This window comes from Peromyscus leucopus, chromosome 11, assembly GCF_004664715.2.
Source record: "Peromyscus leucopus breed LL Stock chromosome 11, UCI_PerLeu_2.1, whole genome shotgun sequence".
Classification (NCBI taxonomy): domain Eukaryota; kingdom Metazoa; phylum Chordata; class Mammalia; order Rodentia; family Cricetidae; genus Peromyscus; species Peromyscus leucopus.
The window spans coordinates 23,058,009-23,072,078 of NC_051072.1; the positions used below are offsets into that span (position 1 = coordinate 23,058,009).

General features: G+C 37.8%; 1 protein-coding gene across 1 annotated transcript in view; it reads left to right on the forward strand.

Moving 5' to 3' along the window:
* The window catches only part of Spef2 (sperm flagellar 2), a 170,175-nt gene that overhangs the window by 104,705 nt on the left and 51,400 nt on the right, over positions 1-14,070 (forward strand). The window contains 4 exon segments of the mRNA XM_028895063.2: positions 459-586; positions 667-805; positions 7,230-7,367; positions 13,199-13,350. Coding sequence (XP_028750896.1) covers positions 459-586; positions 667-805; positions 7,230-7,367; positions 13,199-13,350 — 557 coding nt within the window.

Consider the following 14,070-nt stretch of genomic DNA (forward strand, 5'->3'; position numbering starts at 1 on the left):
ATCATTCATTCATTCAAGTCTTTGAGGACTTGCCAGGTCCCACATACAATGTGATTATATGGAAAAACTTAGAGTGCTGATCAAGACCACAGCAGCCCCTGGCTTAACAGTGCTGGTATTCTAGAACAAAGCACAAACAGAATTAATGTTGCCAGTATTATAATAACTGGAGTGCAGGATACTAAGACAGAGCCTCAGAGGATTGAGGATAATCTTGTAAACTGATTGAGCCAGGGAAGGATTTCTACAAGAAATAATGTCTGTGCTAAGACATGCAGATTATCTGGAAGAGGAAATATCTTCTTCTGGAGACAGATGAAGACTAAAACTTTCCAGAAGGTGTGCTCCGGGCAGTTGCAGTTGGGACTTGCTCTTGATTACGAGTGTTCTTGTGACCCAGCTAGTCTGAGAATTTTCATTTTCAGAAACACTGACTTCTATGCTTTACTGTTTAACAGGAACTGCCTTCCTTTTTAGTACCTTACTGGGAACTGATAGAGAAATCCTACATAAACCACATCAAAACCGTACTTCGGTATCTTAGAGAAAACCAACACACTATGCTTTCTTATTTATATGAAACTAGGTAAGTAAAGTCCCCAAAGTCAGAATTTTGTCATGAATAGGTAGGACAAGGAACCATCTCATTCCCTTCCTTACTTACAGAACAAGTTTCAAGGAGTTTCTAAGGCGTCCAGATCACAAGCAAAATTTTGTATCTCAGTGGCAGACTGATTTCAACTCTGTTCCTGAAGACCTGTGGGAAGATGAGGAGACCAAGGCTGAACTACACCAAAGAGTGAATGTAAGGACTGCTATGACCCGCTGGGCCAGGGTCGCCTCACTTTCATCTCCTCACCTGTACCCCCACTCCATTCCCCTTTCTGTCTTTGGGGATGAAAGCATTAGAAATTAGATTTGAACTTTGACCCAGTCATTAGTAACTCCACAAAGGACTGGCTGCTCTGCATTTTGGGTTCAGAATTCATATATGGCACAGTTCTGAGAAGAGGAGCTGGCATCAACATTGCAGGAGCAATCTTGGTATCTGCTTTGCAGACTGTCTTCATGTCTGTTGGTCCACCTACTTGTGGCTGCACCTCATGTTATTACATGCCCATCCTGAATCTAGTTACACAGCCTAATAGCAGCCAGAAAGAAAATGGGGACAACCCATACTTGCCTCTATTGCCTAGATCTTTTGAAGTCTGTTGACATATTATACATATGTTTATATCTCCATCAGGTACAGTAATTAGAAGTTGGAAGGCAGGTGGATATGTTTTTTTTCTTTTTGTAAGTTCACAAGTCAAGTGTATTACCTTGATGTTTTAGGGAAGGGCTTCTAGTGCACAAGAACCTCCATTCAGTTTTGTAGGCTTCATGGCCCATGTGTAAATTGACACCCTCCCAATTCCCATCAGAACGATGCCTTGAGCCTATCTTATGTATTGGTTACAAAGAGTCAAATATTATTGTGATCTTGTGTGACACTGTTCCTCAGGAAATGTGTCTAGATAGGGAATCCAGAACAAAAGTAAGGATGCTACCACAGCCCAGCTTGGTAAGCTATTGTGGTTCCTTCCAGGAGTATTGGTGAGGGGTTCCTTACAGGAGTATAATTGACACAAAGGTCATTTGGATTGAAAGCTTACCCAGCGTGAGTGATGGCTCACAAAACCTGGAAACCTGGAGCTCACTGCATAACTTGCCAGCAGCTTGACAGGTTCGAGAGTGTCTTTTCCAGGTGACTCGATCTCTCTCTACCTCTTTTAGGCAGTTTGAATTGTCAGAGCCTCTCCTAGGCAGCATGACTGACTTGCCTGTTCCAAGTTGGGCATGCCTTTCAATAGTCCCTTATGCTTTTATAAGCTTGAGGATAGGTAGTTCGATGTATTTGGACAGTTTCGGGGACTTCTTTTAAAAATATTATTCCTTGAGGATTTCATACAACATATTTCTCTCAACTCTCCTTAACTTCATCAAGATCCCTACCACCCTAACTCCCCCAAATTATCTTCTTTTATTAAATTCAATTTGCACTGTCTCCTATGCTTCTGAGTATGGGCCATAACCGGAGCATGGTCAAACTATCAGGAGACATACGCCTAGAGAAAACAGACTCTCCTTCCTCCAGAAGCCACCAATTGTCCATAGAAATTCAGTCTGGGGTGGGAGCTCATGAACCCCAACTCCATGCTAGACTTTTAATTGGCTTGATCTTGTGCAGGTCTTGTGCAGTCAACCACAGCTGCTCTGAGCTTTTTGAGTACAAAAGTTCTGTCGTGTCCAGAAAACACTAATTTGTTCCAGTCCTCCCCAACCTCTGGCTCTTACAGTCTTTCTACAGTCTCTCCTGCAATACTCCTGAAGCTATTGGATGGAGCTGTGATGTGAATGTAGCTCATGGTGTTCACAGCTGGATAAAGTTATTGATGGCATTTTTTCCTCCAGCAGTCTACACTATGAGAGCTCGCTTGAAGGGAAGACGCTTCCTGGTCAATACTGACTTGGTTTCTCTAGGTCCTATGGACTAATAAAGGTGGTGTCTTCAGCAGTAGGGTCTTACTATCAAGTTCTGGTCAGCATCTAAGAGCAATGACAATGACCTGTATTGTTTGGGGGAGGGGAGCTCTCGGACACCTTAGTTTGAGGGACTTCTCCAGGCTTCTGGGTTGTTTACTTCCTGAATTTTAATGAGCCTTCATTTAGAATTTCCTGACTCTAAGGAGCTGAGTTTCTCTACAAGATGGAATATTTCACCTCCCTTTAGAACATCTTGAGTGAGTTAGTTTGTTTGAGGCAAGATCTCACTATATATCCTTAGAAGGTCTAAAGCTCACTGTGTTGACCAGGCTGACTTCAAACTCACATAGATTCACCTGCCTCTACCTCCCAAGTGCTGGGATTAATGGTCTGTGCACCACACCTGACCTAGAATATCCTGAGTCTTAACCAACGTCCTTCCAAGATCAAATGTATCAACTGGGAGGAGATTTCTATACAGGATATCTCTATATTCATTTGTGTAACCAACATATTGACAAACTCTACCCCAGTGTTCACCATTTGTTTAGGAAATATTAAAGCATTTATTATGTCCACAGCGCTAGGGTTTAACAGGTAAAAACAAAGTCTGCGACTCCAAAATATTTTCATGCTGGTAGCCAGGAGACAGAATAATAAAAAAACAATAACCATAAGGTGAGTGTATTGTTATGTTTGTTTTGTAAATCTATGATGGCATCAAGGAAACAGGTAAGAAGCTGAAGCATTTCTGTAACTCTTTTGCTTGTTGTGGATGTGGAAATCCTGCTTAGAGACATTTGAATGGACTGAGGGCAGGGATACTGTAGTGAACCACATACTTATGCAGAGGAAGGTTTATCAGGCAGAGTGGGGAAAAAGGCAGAGAGATCAGGAGGAGCCTTGATGTGTGTGGAGGCTACCAAGAAGCAGAGAGCAAAGTGAGCATAGACAAGAGGGCAGCTGATGAGGTCAGAGGGATTGTGTGGGACCATTTTACCTAAGGCCTGGGGTCATTTTATAGTATAGACAGGAAGCCTTGATTTATGGGTTTAAAAGCTCCTGTAGGGAAGTGATAGATCAGGAAGACCAGTTGGGAAACCTATTTGTGATTTCTCACAAAAATGGCAAGGCAGCATCATGGCTTTGATGACAGGGAGGTGCCAAAGGCTTTAACCTAAGAGGTGTTCATCTGTTGCCTATTCTTAAACATTCCACAAAATCAGGCATCTAAGCCAGGAAGTGGTGGCACATGCCTTTAATCCCAGCACTTGGAAGACAAAGGCAGGCAGAAGTCTGTGAGTTTGAGGCTAGCCTGGTGTACAAAGCAAGTTCCAGGAGAGCCAGAGCTACACAAAGAAAACCTCTCTCAAGGGGGGGAAAAAAAATCATGCATCTAATTAAATCCTACAACTGCTTTTTGTTTCTATCTTTTGCCCACCCATTCATAAATTCAGCCTTAAAGTGGCTCTCCTGTATTTCTCTTTCTCATAGTAGATGGTTGCTGGCAGAAAATGGGGAAATTTGGTAGTCCAAATACATCATTTGTTTCTTTTATTCCTTTTCTAAATCCAAATGCACCATATTTGTCTTATAGATTAATTAGATAATGAGTAGAAATTATAAAAAATACATAATCTCTGCCAATAAGAGCCACTATTATTACCTAGGTATATTCAATATATTTACCACTCCTAATTATTTTCAAAAAATGGTAGCATATTATACATATTGCTCTTCTCCATTTTTCATTCATCAATACATTAAAGTTTTATTAATGAATAAAATTTCATCTACAACATTTTTATGACTAAAGTGCATGAGTAGTGAACATTATAATTTGTTGAAGATGTCTCCATCATTAATCATATTTCACTAAAATGTTGTTATGTGCCAATTTTTAATATAAAATTATTCCATAAAATTTCAACCAACTACATACCTCTAACACAATTAATAATAAACAATTTTCTTGGACTAATTTTTAAGAACATAAATAAAAAGTAAAATTATTGAATGAAAGATTATGCTAATGTTTAATATGAGACATATTGAGAACTTATAAATTCCTATTTTAATTTAATAAGAAGTTAAAATTTTTAGTTTAAAAATTAATAATAGACAGTTCAATTTTACTTTAAGCAACAGGTAATGTGAATGCATTCAATATTAATTCTATCATATTTAAATGTTTGCCAACTTAGCAGGTAAAATATTAATTTTCTTAAAATTTGTATTTTTCCTTTTTGATTTGAAGTTAGCCTTTCTTTCTTGTTTAATGGCCATTGATTTTCTTTCTTCCGGATCTTGATTGTGATTCCTACTAACTTTTCTGCTGAAATTGGCTCTCTTTCTTGATTAGTATGTCTTCTTTATATATTATGGATAAATACCATTCATTGATGGTATATTATAAACATATTCCCAGTTTGATTTTGATTATTTGAGGTGAATTTTTATGCAGAAAGTTTTTAGTGTTTATGTAAATAAAAATATAAATTTTCATTATAGTATCTTTACTGGCCAATTTAAAAATATTCCAACCTAAGGTTAAATATAACTTAACCTTTATTTTTACTATTTTTATAGCTTCACATTTTACTTTTAAATATTTAAAATAAATAACTATAAATTCATTTAATTGTTTACAAAAAGCTAGACAAATATTTTAAGATGACCCTCAAAGATGTCAGCATTGGATAACATATACATGTGTGTATGTATGATATATCTATATAAAAATATATATAGTGTATGTGTGTGAGAGAAAGCATTTATTTACTTGGAATAACTGTCTGAATATGTGAAAGAATATATATAAAATATAGTTTCAAGAAGAATACAGAAATTAAACTTGAGAAATGAATTGATGAGAATAGAAAACATAACTTGACTACTTGGCAAATAAGGAAAATAAACATTAAAATTAAAATATCAACCCAGAGCCCAGGCCAAAATATTGCTGGCAAGCATGGCCTGGCAGGAACAAGACAACGCATACTCTTTTGACAAAACTTTTATTATTAGGATATATTCATGGATTCTGGGAACCAAGTATGATTTCTACTTGAAAGGTTCAATATAGTTGACCTTAAGAAACCTCGTTCAAAACACTAAGACTTTGAAACAGTAGATCCTCAGCAGGAGCACACAGTAGAGAAAATGGTAAAGCCTAACAAAACTTCCTTCCCTTGACGGCACAAAGAGTTAAAGTTAGGTTGGAGATGAGGCTATCGTACGTCCATTTTTTTTTTTTCTATTGGTTTTTTAAGACAGGCTTTCTCTGTGTAGCCTTGGAACTGTATAAATCAGGCTAGCCCAAATCCAAATCTGCCTTCCTGTGCCTCCCAAGTGCTGGGATTAAAGGCTTGCACCACCACACCAGACTTCAGGTCCATTTTGTAAACGCAGGTAATGGTGGTTGAAAAACCAGCTCTATCCTTTCACATTTTTGTAGTTTATATGTAGATGATCTTGAAGAAAAGAAACGCTGAAACTGCTGTCACTAAGACATTTGCATCCCTTTCTCTGCTACAGTCTTGACACAGTGATTGTATAATGCAGCAACAGTCGTTTCTAAATACTGAGCGTGCTCTAGTTGCGGCCACTGTCTAATTTTATCTGCACATCAACGATCCTAGGTACTCACTAGTAACCATCACATTCCATGGGTAAAAAGATATGGCAATGAGATTAGTGTGATACTTGGCAGCAGCAACATCATCTATGTCCAAGGATCTATCCTCCCCCATTAAACTGTTTCTCTGAGGAAGGATGATTGGACACATGAAGACAGAATGATAAGGTGTATCTGCCTAGAAACAATTTAACAACCACAACAGCCTCTTAAGCACTTTCCATCTCCAATTCTTCTTTTATCTACTATCTATTCTGATGCATAACATAATGCTATGCATTACTGGCCCAAAGATTCACATCCTAGCTTCCCCATTTACTTACCCAAGGAAAATGCCTTCTCTATTCCCAGTGTCCTCTTATAAAAATAAAGATAATGAGCCACCTCATGTTGCTTTCAGTCATTTAATAGATGATGCAAATATGTCAACAACACATTTAAGAAAAATCCAATACACAGAACCACTATAATTTTGACATTATAATTTTTGCATACTTATATATAAATTGTAAAATAAATGAAATATCTCTGAATGCCCATATTATAGGTCAATTACAATGTATAAATATTTTGCTATACATTGTCCTATTCATATTCTTTCTTACTGTTCTTAATCTGATATACTGCTGAGCTGTTGCTGAGCATCCCATCAATCTCAAACATTTTTCTGGTAAACGATGCCCTATCTCTGATAGTGAACAAACTAAGGTCCTTGGTTCAGGTGCAATGTTGTATTTTTTTCCACCAGCAATACACAGTTGTTTTTTTTTTTTATTTAAATAAAATGATTTTCAACCAAACAAGTTTATTAACAAAAAGCCAACACACAAATAGAGCCACCCATGGATAATGTGATGGGAATGGACTTATGAGAACCATGGGCATATGATCTGAGAGAGCAAGAGATGTGATTGCTGTCTGAATAAATGAATCTAACACATGAACTTGTCAGGCATGGTTCCTTTAGAGATATCTCCAGAGGGAAAAAAAATCTCAGGTGCCTGGTACCGAAGCTGCACAAGGCATGACTCCCACGCACAGTCACGCTGTTTCTCTTTCCACTCAGGATCTACGAGACCGCCTGTGGGACATCTGTGATGCCAGGAAGGAAGAGGCGGAGCAAGAGAGGCTTGATATCATTAATGAGAGCTGGCTGCAGGACTCTGTTGGAATAACAATGAATCACTTCTTTTCCCTGATGCAGGTAGGAGCAGTCAGACACAGTGACACAGACTCCCTTTGCAGCCTTATTCCTCATGGAACAACTCCTTTGGGAATGTTAGGGGTCTACTCAGGCATCACTTTGCTCATAACACCCTGAGTGGTATGCATTTTCTACCTGGTATGCATTCTGGCTTGCCAAGAAAATTAGTGTTTTTATCCCAGCCAAGCAACCACACAGACAATGTATCTCAAGCAGATACTTGCCATTTCTGCTTCCCTGTGTTTGTTCTGCGAGACTGCAGCAGGGATGCTGTCTGCAACTAGGATGTTTACTTGAAAAAGACCCACAAATACTTAAAGGTGGCCAGCCACCTTAGTTCAAGGAATCTGCCCTGCCATAATTTCTGGGATACAATAAAACCATGGGTACAATTGCTGTGACAAGGAAAGAAAGTGCTGACTAGCCTTTAGCTGACAGATCCCTTAAAACAGTGCCTATAGATAGGTTTTGAGAGATCAAGGGTTGAGGCAGGATGAGGGGTGAGATCAGTTGTCTTTGTAATGTTAAGCTTTTAATTATATGCATCAGCGTGTAGCTTTGGGCACCTGCTCAGTGTCTGTGTAGACAAGAAGAAAACTGGATCCCCCTGAGAGTTGGGGTTTTTGGCAACTGTGAGCCACCTAATGTAGATGCTGGGAACTCTAGTCCTCTGAATGGGTAGTACACTCTCTTAATCCTGAGACACCTCTCCAACCCCAGTTGTGTTTATTAATTGAACTTCCTCCCATCTTCATTTTAGGAGATAGGTTTACAACTGAAGACATCCACAGAAGTTACTTTCCTTCCCTCATATGGGAGCCTTGAAATGCAATCTGCCTTGAGAAATAACTGTACTTCAAAGACAGCTTTCAGAGCTAGAGGAAGGCACTCCTTAGTTAAAAAACTGATAAAAGGCCTGTCTTAAAATATATTTCAAAAACACAGACAAAAAGCTTTACAATGGACTAGTTTCCTAAAGTACTGATGGAGGTCAGGGGCTGAGTTTGGGAAAAGCCTGCCTAAAATTATTCATGTTTAGGGACTGTCAAGGCTATCTTGGTCAAATCATGCTTAATTTTTGTTGACAGGAGAATAGTTAAGAGGGAGAACGAATGAATGAATGAATCATCTATAATTGATTAACTCAGAAGATACTTTAGGAGATGTTAAAATATTTCTGCTTATATCTTTTACTTAGACATAGTAGGTGTTCAGAAAATCTCTTTTAAACAGATAACCCATCCATTCTAGTAATCCTAGCCTTCAAAGGGACAATCCCAGCTCTATGGGCAGGTCTGAAAAGTCAACAGAAACCTGAAGAACACAAAAGCCTCAGGAATTATAGCAGCCCCCACCTTACTATTTCCCTTTCCATGGTTTCATTTGCCTTTATTTGACAACAGGTATGTGTGTGTGGGGGGGGGTTGTTTTGCTTTTCTCTTAAAATATAACTAACCTACTGATCTTCCCATCAATTTATTTGATAGATGTATTGGTTTTTTACTGTTTTAGATCCTCTGAAACTTCTTCTGCAATGAATGCTAAATCTATGTTTCCTCACCATCCACTCCTATCTGGCCTAAAATAAACTGTCTCCCACATTCTATAGGGCAAAGCTGTGCTTTGTATCAACAGTGATGAAGTAAATCTTTTGGTGTTCCATTTTGCAACATTTTATTCTGCTTTATCCCACTTGGAATGAGAAATTGTCCCCTTTCATTTCATCAACACTGTGTATTCTCTTTCCATTATTCACTGTCCAGTTTACCAGATCATCCACTATGGTTTCAAAATGTTTTTGTTTAAGTATCCCTTATGCTGGAATCTAAAGCTGTCATGATGCCTCAGCAATTCATTTCATGTTGTTTTTATGGCATGGCCATTGCAGTCATCTTACCTCTATACAAAAAAAAAAAAAAAAAAAAAAAAAAAGAAATGTAGCACAACAGATTCTTTGGGCAAATCTATGGTCATATCACTTTCATTACAGTATGCTGTTACATATTCTATTATTAATTCTCAGTATGTTTGATTCAGACTTTCTCAAATGGTATGAGTGCATACAAACAAAGGTATTTGTCAGGTGTTAAATAAAGGACTAGGAATGAAGAAGAACTATATTTTTTCCAAGTGGAAGGTTTAGAGAAATCAGGATATCAGAACAAGAAAAACTATGAAGGCATGTTAGAATGCTGGATTTTGAAGATAAGATAGATTCAAAAGAGTTTCAACCAAAGGACAACATGGAGACATTGTTAAGCATATTATTAAGTGTATTAAGGTGTCCACTTAGCACCAGAATGCATAGTTTACACAAAGGACTAAGTAAAGTGCCCAACTAGCCTAAACTCATCTGAGAAGAAGCTTGGAACACCAGTTTGAACAAGTAGAGAGAAAACATTATGAACAGGTTTTACCAAATGCTTATGGAAGAAGCAGCTACAATCCAATAATGAAGGTACAGCAGACTTTCCTGAGTCACTTTCATGAGTCAGAGCCATAAATGACTCCTGTGGAACAGGTAAGACTCTAACAGTTCATTAATATGTAGATTTGAGGTTCTTATCCTGAGACATTGAACCAATGCCCACATCAGACAAAATAAAATAAGGTAGCATAGCAGAGTACATGCTGGGCACTTCTCTCAGAAATTTCCAGTAGAGCACTGTAAACTGTCACAACAGCACTATGCTGAAGGTCATCCTCATTGTCATCCTGAGTGTCATCCTCATTCCATAGATAAGGAAACTGAAGAGAATGGGGTGGAACTATTGGCCCAATCATTGCATCTAGACTGAGCGTGACTGCAGACTCAGTATTCCTTCTGGAACACTACTATGTCAACAACATTGTCCGAACTGTTCAGCTTCACGAATAGAACACAAAGAGCTTTGTTTGGCACTGCCCAATAAACCCTATAAAAACCAACTGTGGTCATGCTCACGAGTAACTATCATCTCAGCACATGGAGAAAGAACATGATGATGGGACAACCCATCAACTACTAGACAGTTGAGGCAGCCTGCATTTTGTCCAATATGCTCAAAATCAGAAGCCTTATTAATGTTTGTCAAGGACAGAAGGTAATAAGCCTTGAGCAAAGCTTCAGTTCCATGTGCTAGTTCACAAACAGCTAGATAATGGCTTCCAAAAGTGGGTTCTCTGGAAACTTGCCTTCCAAGCTGTTCCAGAAAATGTTGCAATTACGTAAGTGACTTTGGGAAGTGCTGCATGACTCTACCTATCCTCCTCTCTGGGAGATTGATGAGCCTGCTGACATATTTAGAAACTAAGATGCTCCACAAATAAAGAAATCATTTTGGCACATTAATGTTAGTTTCAAAACTTGCTTGACCTTGGGAAGTTTTTGCTTGTTCATTTCAACAAGATATTCATGCACAGCCTCTGCAACAAGTTCTCCACACAGTAAAGTTTAGAAATGCTTTTCTAAGCTGGCACTGGTGCAAAAACCTGTAAGTCACACCTACCCAAGAGGCTGAGGGAGGAGGATCACAAGATCAGGGCCTACAGGCAAACAGGCAGTTCATGGTTAGTCTGGGAAAAGTAATAAGATCCCATCTCAAAAATAAATAAAAAAGGGAGGCTTGGCATATTGACCAACCATAAAGTAAAAGTACTTGTTTAGAATGCAGGAGGTCCTAGGTTCAATCCAGAATACCACACAAAAAGAAAAGCAAAATCTGAAACTCCAGCAGCGAAGAAGCCACGTAACACAGGGTTATTTACTTGTTAAATGTAAGAAGAACCCTAATTAATTTTTCTTAAAGGAAAATTCTGAATATGGTGTGATATCCTATTCAAATTTGTTTATATTTTGAATAAAGTTGTTCCACTTAAGATGAGTTAATATTTTATACAAAACAGTTACTATAATAAGAAAAGTCTTAGGGACAGATCCCAGGACAGTTTCAAATACTGACTCTATAAACTACAGTCTCCCAAACTTAGTGATTAATGAAGAATTCAGTGCTCTAAGTTACAGAAGAAACACTTTCCAGGTTTATCACTTTATTTGCCCAATAGTATTGATTCAGTGACTAATAGCTTTTTGTAAATGCCCCCACACACACTTATCTTCAATTTTCCAAAATTAATTGTTAATATTCAATATGTACATAATAAGTTTAGATTTGCATCTTATTCATTGTAAATGTGATATTGTGTGAGTTCCCATGTGTACAATGTAATCAAACAATTTTCCATGCACTTTTACAAAACTGAAAATTTACACATACCAATAATTTTCATTAAACTGTGGGGCAATTCTGTGTAAGAATATTTTAATTCAGTGATAAAAAAAATTTATGGCTTTCATGGCCACTTAAAAGTACTGTGCTCATATGTAAAACATCCTAAAATTTAAAATAATATATAAATGTTAGCCTTATTTTATAATATAGACTCCAAGTAAATGGATGAATTTCCACTTCTTTAAGATATTTAGCTAGAAGAGTTTAATATTGCAAAAAGCAGAAACAATCCATCTATCATTTTCTCTATAAAACAATCTTATTTCACCTGTTATTTTTTATTGTATACTACTATGCGAAAACAGGCATCCCTTCATTGTCAATAGTCAATATGGTAATGCAAGTCTATTTCTGAAGTTTAGAAACATGTTTTTCTTTATTCTTCTCTCATATGATGCATTCCGACTGCAGCCTCCCATTCCCTCTCGCTACCTCCCTTTTCCCCCAGATCCACTGCTCCTCCCTTCAGAAAAGAGCAGGCCTCAAAGTGATATGGAATCCCTTTATTAATGCCCTTGGGCTACATTTAGAAAAAAAACTTTAAAAAAGATTTTTTTCCTTAAAAAAGAACAAGCGAGCGAGCAAGAAATCTAGCTCTTCAATGAACTAGTTTTGTGAATTACCTCTGCATAGAAGGCGCGACATTTATGGCTTCACATATCTGCTCACACAACCCCACCAACCAAGGAAAGTTGGGGATAATAGGTACCTCACCAAAAAGAAGTACCTACACACCACATGATGTAATAGTGAGAGAATCAGTTGGAAGTCCAGGGTCTACATTTGTATCGTTTTAGGGATGTTTAGGGACTCACAGTATATATGCCCAGTTCATGTGTGCCACCAGGGCAAACCTGAACTAACAAGGAGACGGCACACATGAATAATAGCTGATGGTTTTATAACCAATTCCTCTGAACTCCTCTACTTCCTCCAAGGTCTCTTCTAGCCAAGCCAACAGAGGTGTGGAGCAGCAAAGACCAGAGAAGTTACGAGTTATGGCTATCCTGTTCACATTAAGTAAGACAGGAAACTGTACTGAGAGAATTATTGTTTCACTTTGTGCTCTTGTTTGTCCTGTTTCCACAAATAGTTCGTATTGCACCAGAGGAAATGAACCTAGCTGTTGGTTTCATTTTGTTCTCTGTACATACAGCCTCTGTGGTACCCCAAGGCAACTGAACTGTTGCTAGGACAAAGAAGTTACATCAGTGATGGAAGGAAGAATCTAGTGCCAGTTATCAAGAGGTGTCAAACCGCCACCTGTTTAAATGGAATCACACTCAGTAAACGCATAGAGTACAACGTTGTTTGCTCTCTTAAATAGTTATGAAAACTTTAGGGACAGAGAAATAACCAAGTCTCTTTCTTAATTTCTAGAAAATTACTTTCAACCAACATGTCTTAAAATTTCTATTTACAGTATACATAGATGTCACAGAAATACATACAGATTAGTCTGCTCTAAATTGGGTATTGATATCCACTTTCTGTATTAAAGGCGGAATACAGATTAGTCTGCTCTAAATTGGGTATTGATATCCACTTTCTGTATTAAAGGCGGAAGTGAACCGTTTCCAGGATACCAAAAGACTCCTCCAAGATTATTACAGAGCAATGGAATCCAAAATCCCACTAGAAGACAATAAGAAATTTACTCGGGTCCCATTGATTCAGCTCGATAGTAAAGACATTTCAGAAAACCAGCTTAGGTAAGGCAGACCATTGTGTTATGTGGTAATTTCTTTGAACATAGAGCAATGTGGTTTTTAAATTATAAATAATGTTTCTCTTAATGGAAACCCCAAAATGTTCTAAAAAGCTGAGCTTTTTTTTTTCTAACTTTGATGTGACATTAGCTTGACGTGATATGATTATTTATCTTGTTAGCGGTGAATATGTACTCCTTTGGCTAGAGAGGTATCATGTGTTTCCTATGTCGCTTTTTGCAGGACTCTGCCATGGATATTAGGTAGTATGTCACTTCTGTATTCAGAAATACATTTAGCTCCAAAGACCTCTGGTGAGGGATTAGGAACTTAAATGAAAGAAAGAACTGGATCTGTGTGTGTGTGTGTGTGTGTGTGTGTGTGTGTGTGTGTGTGTGTGTAGGTGTGTGTAGGTGTGTGTCTGTGTATGTCTGTGTCTATGCATGTGTCTCTGTGTGTATATCTGTATGTGTATGTGTGTCTGTGTGTGTATAAGAGAGAGAAGAAAGAGAGATTATGTAAATTAAAATGGAAGGGATCACCATCCTTTTACAGGTGAGGAAATTGAGAAATTGTAAAAGTCTAATAGTATGTGATCATGACCTTACCAGACTGAAAGATATTAACAATCTAACATCAGATTGTTGCCAACAGAAACAGGAACTTAGTGGTAGGGTGAAGACAAATTACATTTTTTTTGCCAAATAAATCATCTGCAATAAA